General features: G+C 45.8%; 1 protein-coding gene across 2 annotated transcripts in view; it reads left to right on the forward strand.

Moving 5' to 3' along the window:
* dlec1 (DLEC1 cilia and flagella associated protein) overlaps positions 1-14,043 on the forward strand; it is a 114,489-nt gene that overhangs the window by 45,971 nt on the left and 54,475 nt on the right. For both annotated transcript variants that reach the window (XM_036934638.1, XM_036934639.1), the window contains exons 18-20: positions 6,514-6,644; positions 8,217-8,477; positions 8,672-8,802. In XM_036934638.1, coding sequence (XP_036790533.1) covers positions 6,514-6,644; positions 8,217-8,477; positions 8,672-8,802 — 523 coding nt within the window. The remainder of the gene's footprint in view (positions 1-6,513; positions 6,645-8,216; positions 8,478-8,671; positions 8,803-14,043) is intronic.

A 14,043-nucleotide genomic window follows, 5' to 3' on the forward strand; every position in this document is an offset into this window, starting at 1 on the left:
TCCACATCCTTCAGCTCCACTCAACCCCTCCCATTTATCTCTGAAAACCATCCAGTTTTTATTTCTATTTGCCATATATTTTTCAACTGTGCTGTCTGTGATGTTTCACAAAAGTTCTGAAATATGTTAATATGTTAGAAATATGTTATCTACATAAGTATGCAGACCCTTTGCTATGAGACTTGAAATTGAAGTCAGGTGCATCCTGTTTCCATTGATCATCCTTGAGCTGTTTCTACAACTTGATTGGAGTTCACCTGTGGTAAATTAAATTGACTGGACATGATTTGGAAAGGCACACACCTGCATATATAAGGTCCCACAGTTGACAGTGCATGTCAGAGCAAAAACCAAGCCATGAGGTCGAAGGAATTGTGCGTAGAGCTCAGAGACAAGATTGTGTCGAGGCACAGATCTGGGGAAGGGTACCAAAAAATGTCTGCAGCATTGAAGGTCCCCAAGAACACAGTGGCCTCCATCATACTTAAATGGAAGAAGTTTGGATCCACCAAGACTCTTCCTAGAGCTGGCCGCCCAGCCAAACTGAGCAATCGGGGAAGAAGGGCCTTGGTCAATGGTCACTCTGACTGACAGAGCTCCAGAGTTCCTCTGTGGAAATGGGAGAACCTTCCAGAAGAATAACCATCTCTGCGGCACCACCAATCAGGTCTTTATGGTAGAGTGACCAGACGGAAGCCACTCCTCAGTAAAAGGCACGACAGCCCGCTTGGAGTTTACCAATAGGCACCTAAAGGACTCTCAGACTATGAGAAAGACTGCTCTGACTGCTCTGGTCTGATGAAACCAAGATTGAATTCTTTGGCCTGAACACCAAGCATCACATCTTGAGGAAACCTGGCACCATCCCTACGGTGAAGCACGGTGCTGGCATTATCATGCTGTGAGGTTGTTTTTCAGCAGCAGGGACTGGGAGACTAGTCAGGACCAAAGGAAAGATGAACGGAGCAAAGTACAGAGAGATCCTTGATGAAAACCTGCTCCAGAGCACTCAGGATCTCTGACTGGGGCGAAGGTTCACCTTCCAACAAGACAACGACCCTAAGCACACAGCCAAGACAATGCAGGAGTGGCTTCAGGACAAGTCTCTGAATGTCCTTGAGTGGCCCAGCCAGAGCCCAGACTTGAACCCGATCAAAGATCTCTAGAGAGACCTGAAAATAGCTGTGCAGCAACGCTCCCCATCCAACCTTGAGAGGATCTGCAGAGAAGAATGGTAGAAACTCCCCAAATACAGGTGTTCCAAGCTTGTCGTGTCATACCCAAGCAGACTCTATGCTGTAATTGCTGCCTAAGGTGCTTCAACAAAGTACTGAGTAAATGGTCTGAATACTTATGTAAATGTGATATTTCCTTAAATTAAACTGGTATTCTTTTTCATTCATCACAATTTTCTTTAGCCAATTTTGGTCGTTAATGCAGGGCTGACAGACAAGTTCCTAACTTCATCCCCTTTCTACTTGCCTCTTCCATTTTTGCGGTAATTCTGCAATTCGTTGGTTGTAATTCTGGTGAGAGCAGACATTTCCATATTTTTTTGTTAGCTGCATCTATGACATAACTCCACCAATCCTATTTATGAAGATTATACAAAAAGTCTAATTATTCCCCAAATATTGTTTTTTTTAACCATCGAGGTCTAATGCTTTAATATTTAATAATTTCTGCCCTCTGAATTCATATTCATTATATAAATAGGCCCATTTAATTTTGGCTGACTTGCCGTTCCAAATAAAATTGAATATTTTTTGCTCATATAATTTTAAAAACAAGTCGCTCGGTGTAGGCAAAACCATAAGCAAATTGGTAAACTGGGATATGACTAAAGAGTTAATCAGGGTAAACTGGGAAATGACTAAAGAGTTAATCAGGGTAAACTGGGATATGACTAAAGAGTTCATCAGGGTAAACTGGGATATGACTAAAGAGTTCATCAGGGTAAACTGGGATATGACTAAAGAGTTCATCAGGGTAAACTGGGATATGACTAAAGAGTTAATCAGGGTAAACTGGGATATGACTAAAGAGTTAATCAGGGTAAACTGGGATATGACTAAAGAGTTAATCAGGGTAAACTGGGATATGACTAAAGAGTTAATCAGGGTAAACTGGGATATGACTAAAGAGTTCATCAGGGTAATCTGGGATATGACTAAAGAGTTAATCAGGGTAAACTGGGATGTGACTAAAGAGTTAATCAGGGTGATTTTTCCACAAATAGACAGGTATTTTCCTTTCCACGGTAGCAAGATCTTATCTATTTTTGCCAACTTTCTATTAAAATTGAATGTAGTGAGATTATTTATTTATTTTAGGATATGTATACCGAGTATATCCACATCACTGTCAGACCATTTTATACGGTAATGTAAAAGTTGTATTTTTTAGTGATCCAATACGTAATATAGTAAGTACACTGATCATCATTTGGTTGTATTCCAGAGAGGTTATACAAAGTATATAGATCCTCTATGAGGCCGTGCAGGGATCCACATTGTGGATTTAAAAGAAAACATGAATCATCAGTGTACAATGATACCGTGGTTTTTAAGCCAGGGATTTCAAGGCCCTTGATGTTATTGTTGGATCTGATTTTAATAGCTAACATTTTGACAGCCATAATAAATAGATATGCCGATAGTGGACAACCTTATTTTACTCCTCTTGACAGTTGAATACTTTCTGAGAAGTAGCCATTATTTAGTATTTTACACCTGTGGCTAACTTTAACCCATTTTAAAAGAGACTCGCCAAAATATTTCAGGCATTTATCAAGTTGATGTCGGAAGTTTACATACACTTAGGTTGGAGTCATTAAAACTTGTTTTTCAACCACTCCACAAATGTCTTGTTAACAAACTATAGTTTTGTCAAGTCGGTTAGGACATTTACTTTGTGTATGACACAAGTCATTTTTCCAACAATTGTTTACAGACAGATTATTTCACTTATAATTCACTGTTTCACAATTCCAGTGGGTCAGAAGTTTACATACACTACGTTGACTGCACCTTTAAACAGCTTGGAAAATTCACGAAAATTATGTCATGGCTTTAGGAGCTTCTGATAGGCTAATTGACATCATTTGAGTCAATTGGAGGGGTACCTCTGGATGTATTTCAAGGCCTACCTTCAAACTCAGTGCCTCTTTCCTTGACATCATGGGAAAATCAAAAGAAATCAGCCAAGCCAAGCCAAGGATCACGCAACCGTCATACCGCTCAGGAAGGGTCTCCTAGAGATGAACTTACTTTGGTGTGAAAGTGCAAATCAATCCCAGAACAACAACAAAGGACCTTGGAAACAGGTAGAAAAGTATCTATATCCACAGTAAAACGAGTCGTTATAACCTGAAAGGCTGCCCAGCAAGGAATAAGCCACTGCTCCAAAACCGCCATAAAAAAGCCAGACTACGGTTTGCAACTGCACATATGGACAAAGATTGTACTTTTTTGAGAAATATCCTCTGGTCTGATGAAACAAAAATAGAACTGTTTGGCCATAATGACCATTGTTAGGTTTAGAGGAAAAAGGGGGATGCTTGCAAGCCAAAGAACGTCATCCCAACCGTGAAGCACGGGGGTGGCAGCATGATGTTGTGAGGGTGCTTTGCTGCAGGAGGGACTGGTGCACTTCACAAAATAGATGGCATCATGAGGTAGGAAAATGATGTGGATATATTGAAGCAACATCTTAAGACATCAGTGAGGAAGTTAAACCTTGGTCGCAAATGGGTCTTCCAAATGGACAATGACCCCAAGCATACTTCCATTGTTGTGGCAAAATGCCTTTAGGACAGCAAAGTCAAATTATTGGAATGGCCATCACAAAGCCCTGACCTCAATCCTATAGAACATTTGTGGGCAGAACTGAAAAAGTGTGTGCGAGCAAGGAGGCCAACAAACCTGACTCAGTTTGGCCTCTAGAGGTCTCTACCATTCTCTATGAGGTCATGGCATAGAGTTGGAGGCCCCTGCTGGGGAAATAGGAACATGTCATGGTCACATCATAGAGGTGGAGCCCCCTGCTGGGGAAATAGGAACATGACATTGTCACATCATAGAGGTGGAGCCCCCTGCTGGGGAAATAGGTACATGCCATTGTCACATCATAGAGGTAAAGCCCCCTGCTGGGGAAATAGGTACATGCCATTGTCACATCATAGAGGTGGAGCCCCCTGCTGGGGAAATAGGTACATGACATGATTCAGCCAGACTGTTTATAAGAGATGAACATGAATTATACATTTCAAGACATTTAGCAGAGGTGCAGCAGAACTCTGTAGCTTTAGTAGACTGACTGATTAATGTGTCTAGTAGACTGGTCGGTTGACTGACTAGTTAGTAGACTGTTCAGTTGACTGACTGGTCAGTTGACTGACTGACTGGTTAGTAGATTTATGTTGACTGACTGGTTAGTAGACTGGTCTCTTGACTGACTGATTTGTAGACTGGTCTGTTGGCTGACTGGTTAGTAGACTGGTCTGTTAGCTGACTGGTTATTAGACTGGTCTCTTGACTGACTGGTTAGTAGACTGGTCTCTTGACTGACTGGTTAGTAGAAGTCTCTTGACTGACTGGTTGGTAGACTTGTCTGTTGACTGACTGGTTAGTAGACTGGTCTGTTGGCGGACCCGTTAGTAGACTGGCCTGTTGGCTGACTGGTTAGTAGGCTGGTCTGTTGGCGGACTGGTCAGTAGGCTGGTCTGTTGGTGGACCGGTTAGTAGACTGGTCTGTTGGCTGACTGGTTAGTAGGCTGGTCTGTTGACTGACTGGGTAGTAGACTGGTCTGTTGACTGACTGGTTAGTAGACGGTCTCTTGACTGACTGGTTGGTAGACTTGTCTGTTGACTGACTGGTTAGTAGACTGGTCTGTTGGCGGACCCGTTAGTAGACTGGCCTGTTGGCTGACTGGTTAGTAGGCTGGTCTGTTGGCGGACCCGTTAGTAGACTGGCCTGTTGGCTGACTGGTTAGTAGGCTGGTCTGTTGGTGGACCGGTTAGTAGACTGGTCTGTTGGCTGACTGGTTAGTAGGCTAGTCTGTTGACTGACTGGGTAGTAGACTGGTCTGTTGACTGACTGGTTAGTACACTGGCTAGTAACCTGCTGTTTACTGACTGGTTAGTAGACTGGTCTGTTGACTGACTGACTGGTTAATAGACTGGGCTGTTGACTGACTGGTTAATAAAGCTAATCTGAAAACAAGACTCCCTAAATTCTATCAGCATATCGATTGTGCAACCAGGGCTGGTAAAACCCTGGAACATTGTTATTCTAACTTCCGCAACGCATATAAGGCCCTCCCCCGCCCTCCTTTCTGAAAAGCTGACCACGACTCCATTTTGTTGCTTCCAGCCTACAGACAGAAACTAAAACAAGAAGCTCCCGCTCTCAGTTCTGTTCAACGCTGGTCCGACCAATCTGATTCCACACTTCAAGACTGCTTCAATCACGTGGACTGGGATATGTTCCGCATTGCGTCCAACAACACCATTGACGAATACGCTGATTCAGTGAGCGAGTTCATTAGAAAGTGCATCGGCGATGTCGTACCCACAGCAACTATTAAAACATTCCCAAACCATAGTGGAGTTTGGAGTGTGACTGTTTGAGGTTGTGGACAGGTGTATTTTATACTGATAACAAGTTCAAACAGGTGCCATTAATACAGATAACGAGTGGAGGACAGAGGAGCCTCTTAAAGAAGAAGTTACAGGTCTGTGAGAGCCAGAAATCTTGCTTGTTTGTAGGTGACCAAATACTTATTTTGCACCATAATTTGCAAATAAATTCATTAAAAATCCTACAATGTGATTTTCTGGATTTCTTTTTCTCATTTTGTCTGTCATAGTTGAAGTGTACCTATGATGAAAATTACAGGCCTCACTCATCTTTTTAAGTGGGAGAACTTGCACAATTGGTGGCTGACTAAATACTTTTTTGCCCCACTGTACATGTATCACTAGCCACTTTAAACTATGCCACTTTTATGTTTACATACCCTACATTACTCATCTCATATGTATATACTGTACTCGATACCATCTACTGCATCTTGCCTATGCCGTTCTTTGCCATCACTCATTCATATATCTTTATGTACATATTCTTTATCCCTTTACACTTGTGTGTATAAGGTAGTAGTTGTAGAATTGTTAGGTTAGATTACTCGTTGGTTATTACTGCATTGTCGGAACTAGAAGCACAAGCATTTCGCTACACTCGCATTAACATCTGCTAACCATGTGTATGTGACCGTTAACATCTGCGAACCAGGTGACCAATAACATCTACTAACCATGTGTGTGTGACCATTAACATCTACTAACCATGTGTATGTGACCATTAACATCTGATAACCATGTGACCAATAACATCTACTAACCATGTGTATGTGACAAATACAATTTGATTTAATAGAATGCTCTGTTGCCTGACTAGTGGTTAGTAGACTGATCTGTTGTCTGACTGGTTGACTGTGTGTTTGTGGTCCAGAGATGAACGAGTGTTTTGACCTGGAGCTGGTTCTGACCGGAGGGCGACCAGGTGCGGTCATATCCAGACTGCTGTGTCATGTTCAGCACCATCACCAACCTGTTACTCTGGTCATACAGGTCACCTTCAAGGTGAGAGAGACTCCTATCATAGCTGTCTAAATGGCATCATCCGCTGAGTTAGTCATTCTCAGAGAGACTCATATCATAGATGTCTAAACGGCATCATCCGCTGAGTTAGTCATTCTCAGAGAGACTCATATCATAGCTGTCTAAATGGCATCATCCGCTGAGTTAGTCATTCTCAGAGAGACTCATATCATAGCTGTCTAAACGGCATCATCCGCTGAGTTAGTCATTTTCAGAGAGACTCATATCATAGCTGTCTAAACGGCATCATCCGCTGAGTTAGTCATTTTCAGAGAGACTCATATTATAGCTGTCTAAACGGTATCATCCGCTGAGTTAGTCATTCTCAGAGAGACTCATATCATAGCTGTCTAAACGTCATCATCCGCTGAGTTAGTCATTCTCAGAGAGACTCATATCATAGCTGTCTAAATGGCATCATCCGCTGAGTTAGTCATTCTCAGAGAGACTCATATCATAGCTGTCTAAATGGCATCATCCGCTGAGTTAGTCATTCTCAGAGAGACTCATATCATAGCTGTCTAAACGGCATCATCCGCTGAGTTAGTCATTCTCAGAGAGACTCATATCATAGCTGTCTAAACGTCATCATCCGCTGAGTTAGTCATTCTCAGAGAGACTCATATCATAGCTGTCTAAATGGCATCATCCGCTGAGGTAGCCATTCTCAGAGAGACTCATATCATAGCTGTCTAAACGTCATCATCCGCTGAGTTAGTCATTCTCAGAGAGACTCATATCATAGCTGTCTAAACGTCATCATCCGCTGAGTTAGTCATTCTCAGAGAGACTCATATCATAGCTGTCTAAACGGCATCATCTGCTGAGTTAGTCATTTTCAGAGAGACTCATATTATAGCTGTCTAAACGGCATCATCCGCTGAGTTAGTCATTCTCAGAGAGACTCATATCATAGCTGTCTAAACAGCATCATCTGCTGAGTTAGTCATTCTCAGAGAGACTCATATCATAGCTGTCTAAACGGCATCATCCGCTGAATTAGTCATTCTCAAAGAGACTAATATCATAGCTGTCTAAACGGCATCATCCGCTGAGTTAGTCATTCTCAGAGAGACTCATATCATAGCTGTCTAAACGGCATCATCCGCTGAGTTAGTCATTCTCAGAGAGACTCATATCATAGCTGTCTAAATGGCATCATCCGCTGAGTTAGTCATTCTCAGAGAGACTCATATCATAGCTGTCTAAACGGCATCATCCGCTGAGTTAGTCATTCTCAGAGAGACTCATATCATAGCTGTCTAAACGGCATCATCCGCTGAGTTAGTCATTCTCAGAGAGACTCATATCATAGCTGTCTAAACGGCATCATCCGCTGAGCTAGTCTCAGAGAGACTCATATCATAGCTGTCTAAACGGCGTCATCCGCTGAGGTAGTCATTCTCAACACGAGATTTGATTGGAGAGTATTACCTGACAGTTAAACATTCTGAAAAGGATTGTATAGTGCTCTACCAGTACAACAGACGTATCCTTCATCTTTGTGTAACCTCGCCAACTCTACATCCTCCCGTGTGTGTTGGTGTGTTCCAGGGTCCGCAGGTGTCTGTGACTGTTCCCAGTCTTGACCTAGGTCTAATGCAGCTAGGTGACCAGACCCAGGCCACCATGGTCCTCACCAACACCACTCATCTAGAGGCCTTCTGGAGCCTGGGGCCAGAGAAGGCAGAGAGGACAGACAGTCTGGAGTCTGGGAAGGCAGAGAGGACAGACAGTCTGGAGTCTGGGAAGGCAGAGAGGACAGACAGTCTGGAGTCTGGGAAGGCAGAGAGGACATACAGCCACCACACACAGGTAAACACACTAACAAGTGAGTTAAAGGTAAGTTAAAGTAAAACACTGAAATATCACACATACTGTAATATTGAGGTATTGCCTCTGGTCGCCCTGGTAACAGTGTTTTACAACAGTTTGTCCGTTTGTACTGAGACCTGATAGTCCCATTGTTGTCCTCTGTTGGTGTTTGTCTTCTTCTCCTGTGTTGCTAGATCACAGTGCAGCCGTGTAAAGGAGTGCTGCCCCCTCTGGCCTCCTGCAGTGTAGACATCCTCTTCAGACCCCTGTTCTGTCAACACTTTGACACCGTGCTTGAGCTGGCTGTGGAGAATGGCCAAGGATGGTGAGGATTTCACCCATGCCTTCAGCACTAATTGTACCAATAGGAAATCAATTTATTAGCTAGCAAGATCTATATCTGTGAATCAGCAACCTCTAGCTGTACTGGTTCTGTCTCCAGTCACCTCTACATGTACTGGTTCTGTCTCCAGTCTCCAGTCACCTCTAGCTGTACTAGTTCTGTCTCCAGTCACCTCTAACTGTACTGGTTCTGTCTCCAGTCACCTCTAACTGTACTGGTTCTGTCTCCAGTCACCTCTAAATGTACTGGTCCTGTCTCCAGTCACCTCTAACTGTACTGGTTCTGTCTCCAGTCACCTCTAACTGTACTGGTTCTGTCTCCAGTCACCTCTAAATGTACTGGTTCTGTCTCCAGTCACCTCTAACTGTACTGGTTCTGTCTCCAGTCACCTCTAACTGTACTGGTTCTGTCTCCAGTCACCTCTAACTGTACTGGTTCTGTCTCCAGTCACCTCTAAATGTACTGGTCCTGTCTCCAGTCACCTCTAACTGTACTGGTTCTGTCTCCAGTCACCTCTAACTGTACTGGTTCTGTCTCCAGTCACCTCTAAATGTACTGGTCCTGTCTCCAGTCACCTCTAACTGTACTGGTTCTGTCTCCAGTCACCTCTAACTGTACTGGTTCTGTCTCCAGTCACCTCTAAATGTACTGGTCCTGTCTCCAGTCACCTCTAACTGTACTGGTTCTGTCTCCAGTCACCTCTAACTGTACTGGTTCTGTCTCCAGTCACCTCTAACTGTACTGGTCCTGTCTCCAGTCACCTCTAACTGTACTGGTTCTGTCTCCAGTCTCCAGTCACCTCTAAATGTACTGGTTCTGTCTCCAGTCACCTCTAACTGTACTGGTTCTGTCTCCAGTCACCTCTAGCTGTACTGGTTCTGTCTCCAGTCACCTCTAACTGTACTGGTCCTGTCTCCAGTCACCTCTAACTGTACTGGTTCTGTCTCCAGTCTCCAGTCACCTCTAAATGTACTGGTTCTGTCTCCAGTCACCTCTAACTGTACTGGTTCTGTCTCCAGTCACCTCTAGCTGTACTGGTTCTGTCTCCAGTTACCTCTAACTGTACTGGTTCTGTCTCCAGTCACCTCTAACTGTACTGGTCCTGTCTCCAGTCACCTCTAACTGTACTGGTTCTGTCTCCAGTCTCCAGTCACCTCTAGCTGTACTGGTCCTGTCTCCAGTCACCTCTAACTGTACTGGTCCTGTCTCCAGTCACCTCTAACTGTACTGGTTCTGTCTCCAGTCACCTCTAGCTGTACTGGTCCTGTCTCCAGTCACCTCTAACTGTACTGGTCCTGTCTCCAGTCACCTCTAACTGTACTGGTTCTGTCTCCAGTCACCTCTAGCTGTACTGGTTCTGTCTCCAGTCACCTCTAACTGTACTGGTCCTGTCTCCAGTCACCTCTAACTGTACTGGTTCTGTCTCCAGTCTCCAGTCACCTCTAAATGTACTGGTTCTTTCCCCCTCTCCAGTCACCTGTACCTGTGTGTCCCCCTCTCCAGTCACCTGTAACTGTGTTTTGTACGTGTCTGTCCCCCTCTCCAGTCACCTGTACCTGTGTGTCCCCCTCTCCAGTCACCTGTAACTGTGTTTTGTACCTGTCTGTCCCCCTCTCCAGTCACCTGTACCTGTCTGTCCCCCTCTTCAGTCACCTGTAACTGTGTTTTGTACCTGTCTGTCCCCCTCTCCAGTCACCTGTACCTGTCTGTCCCCCTCTTCAGTCACCTGTAACTGTGTTTTGTACGTGTCTGTCCCCCTCTTCAGTCAACTCTTAACTGTGTTTTGTACCTGTCTTCCCCCTCTTCAGTCACCTGTAACTGTGTTTTGTACCTGTCTTCCCCCTCTCCAGTCACCTGTAACTGTGTTTTGTACCTGTCTTCCCCCTCTTCAGTCACCTGTAACTGTGTTTTGTACCTGTCTTCCCCCTCTCCAGTCACCTGTACCTGTCTGTCCCCCTCTCCAGTCAACTGTAACTGTGTTTTGTACCTGTCTGTCCCCCTCTCCAGTCACCTGTAACTGTGTTTTGTACCTGTCTGTCCCCCTCTCCAGTCACCTGTACCTGTCTGTCCCCCTCTTCAGTCACCTGTAACTGTGTTTTGTACCTGTCTGTCCCCCTCTCCAGTCACCTGTACCTGTCTGTCCCCCTCTCCAGTCACCTGTAACTGTGTTTTGTACTTGTCTGTCCCCCTCTCCAGTCACCTGTAACTGTGTTTTGTACCTGTCTGTCCCCCTCTCCAGTCACCTGTAACTGTGTTTTGTACCTGTCTTCCCCCTCTCCAGTCACCTGTAACTGTGTTTTGTACCTGTCTTCCCCCTCTTCAGTCACCTGTAACTGTGTTTTGTACCTGTCTGTCCCCCTCTTCAGTCACCTGTAACTGTGTTTTGTACCTGTCTTCCCCCTCTCCAGTCACCTGTAACTGTGTTTTGTACTTGTCTTCCCCCTCTCCAGTCACCTGTAACTGTGTTTTGTACCTGTCTGTCCCCCTCTCCAGTCACCTGTACCTGTCTGTCCCACTCTCCAGTCACCTGTAACTGTGTTTTGTACCTGTCTTCCCCCTCTCCAGTCACCTGTAACTGTGTTTTGTACCTGTCTGTCCCCCTCTCCAGTCACCTGTAACTGTGTTTTGTACTTGTCTTCCCCCTCTCCAGTCACCTGTACCTGTCTGTCCCCCTCTCCAGTCACCTGTACCTGTCTGTCCCACTCTCCAGTCACCTGTAACTGTGTTTTGTACCTGTCTTCCCCCTCTCCAGTCACCTGTAACTGTGTTTTGTACCTGTCTTCCCCCTCTCCAGTCACCTGTAACTGTGTTTTGTACCTGTCTGTCCCCCTCTCCAGTCACCTGTAACTGTGTTTTGTACCTGTCTTCCCCCTCTCCAGTCACCTGTAACTGTGTTTTGTACTTGTCTTCCCCCTCTCCAGTCACCTGTAACTGTGTTTTGTACCTGTCTTCCCCCTCTCCAGTCACCTGTAACTGTGTTTTGTACTTGTCTTCCCCCTCTTCAGTCACCTGTACCTGTCTGTCCCCCTCTCCAGTCACCTGTACCTGTCTGTCCCCCTCTCCAGTCACCTGTAACTGTGTTTTGTACCTGTCTTCCCCCTCTCCAGTCACCTGTAACTGTGTTTTGTACCTGTCTGTCCCCCTCTCCAGTCACCTGTAACTGTCTGTCCCCCTCTCCAGTCACCTGTAACTGTGTTTTGTACCTGTCTGTCCCCCTCTCCAGTCACCTGTAACTGTGTTTTGTACCTGTCTGTCCCACTCTCCAGTCACCTGTAACTGTGTTTTGTACCTGTCTGTCCCCCTCTCCAGTCACCTGTAACTGTGTTTTGTACCTGTCTGTCCCCCTCTCCAGTCACCTGTAACTGTGTTTTGTACCTGTCTGTCCCCCTCTCCAGTCACCTGTACCTGTCTGTCCCCCTCTTCAGTCACCTGTAACTGTGTTTTGCACCTGCCTTCCCCCTCTCCAGTCACCTGTAACTGTGTTTTGTACTTGTCTGTCCCCCTCTCCAGTCACCTGTAACTGTGTTTTGTACTTGTCTGTCCCCCTCTCCAGTCACCTGTAACTGTCTGTCCCCCTCTCCAGTCACCTGTAACTGTGTTTTGTACCTGTCTGTCCCCCTCTCCAGTCACCTGTAACTGTGTTTTGTACCTGTCTGTCCCACTCTCCAGTCACCTGTAACTGTGTTTTGTACCTGTCTGTCCCCCTCTCCAGTCACCTGTAACTGTGTTTTGTACCTGTCTGTCCCCCTCTCCAGTCACCTGTAACTGTGTTTTGTACCTGTCTGTCCCCCTCTCCAGTCACCTGTACCTGTCTGTCCCCCTCTTCAGTCACCTGTAACTGTGTTTTGCACCTGCCTTCCCCCTCTGCAGTCACCTGTAACTGTGTTTTGTACTTGTCTGTCCCCCTCTCCAGTCACCTGTAACTGTGTTTTGTACTTGTCTGTCCCCCTCTTCAGTCACCTGTAACTGTGTTTTGCACCTGCCTTCCCCCTCTCCAGTCACCTGTAACTGTGTTTTGTACCTGTCTGTCCCCCTCTCCAGTCACCTGTAACTGTGTTTTGTACTTGTCTGTCCCCCTCTCCAGTCACCTGTAACTGTGTTTTGTACCTGTCTGTCCCCCTCTCCAGTCACCTGTAACTGTGTTTTGTACCTGTCTTCCCCCTCTTCAGTCACCTGTAACTGTGTTTTGTACCTGTCTGTCCCCCTCTCCAGTCACCTGTAACTGTGTTTTGTACGTGTCTGTCCCCCTCTCCAGTCACCTGTAACTGTGTTTTGTACCTGTCTTCCCCCTCTCCAGTCACCTGTAACTGTGTTTTGTACCTGTCTGTCCCCCTCTCCAGTCACCTGTAACTGTGTTTTGTACCTGTCTGTCCCCCTCTCCAGTCACCTGTAACTGTGTTTTGTACCTGTCTTCCCCCTCTCCAGTCACCTGTAACTGTGTTTTGTACCTGTCTTCCCCCTCTCCAGTCACCTGTAACTGTGTTTTGTACCTGTCTTCCCCCTCTCCAGTCACCTGTAACTGTGTTTTGTACTTGTCTTCCCCCTCTCCAGTCACCTGTAACTGTGTTTTGTACCTGTCTTCCCCCTCTCCAGTCACCTGTAACTGTGTTTTGTACTTGTCTTCCCCCTCTCCAGTCACCTGTAACTGTGTTTTGTACTTGTCTTCCCCCTCTCCAGTCACCTGTACGTGTCTGTCCCCCTCTCCAGTCACCTGTAACTGTGTTTTGTACTTGTCTTCCCCCTCTCCAGTCACCTGTACCTGTCTGTCCCCCTCTCCAGTCACCTGTACCTGTCTGTCCCCCTCTCCAGTCACCTGTAACTGTGTTTTGTACTTGTCTTCCCCCTCTCCAGTCACCTGTAACTGTGTTTTGTACCTGTCTGTCCCACTCTCCAGTCACCTGTAACTGTGTTTTGTACCTGTCTTCCCCCTCTTCAGTCACCTGTAACTGTGTTTTGTACCTGTCTTCCCCCTCTCCAGTCACCTGTACCTGTCTGTCCCCCTCTCCAGTCAACTGTAACTGTGTTTTGTACCTGTCTGTCCCCCTCTCCAGTCACCTGTAACTGTGTTTTGTACCTGTCTGTCCCCCTCTCCAGTCACCTGTACCTGTCTGTCCCCCTCTTCAGTCACCTGTAACTGTGTTTTGTACCTGTCTGTCCCCCTCTCCAGTCACCTGTACCTGTCTGTCCCCCTCTCCAGTCACCTGTAACTGTGTTTTGTACTTG

This window comes from Oncorhynchus mykiss, chromosome 11 (assembly GCF_013265735.2).
Source record: "Oncorhynchus mykiss isolate Arlee chromosome 11, USDA_OmykA_1.1, whole genome shotgun sequence".
NCBI lineage: Eukaryota > Metazoa > Chordata > Actinopteri > Salmoniformes > Salmonidae > Oncorhynchus > Oncorhynchus mykiss.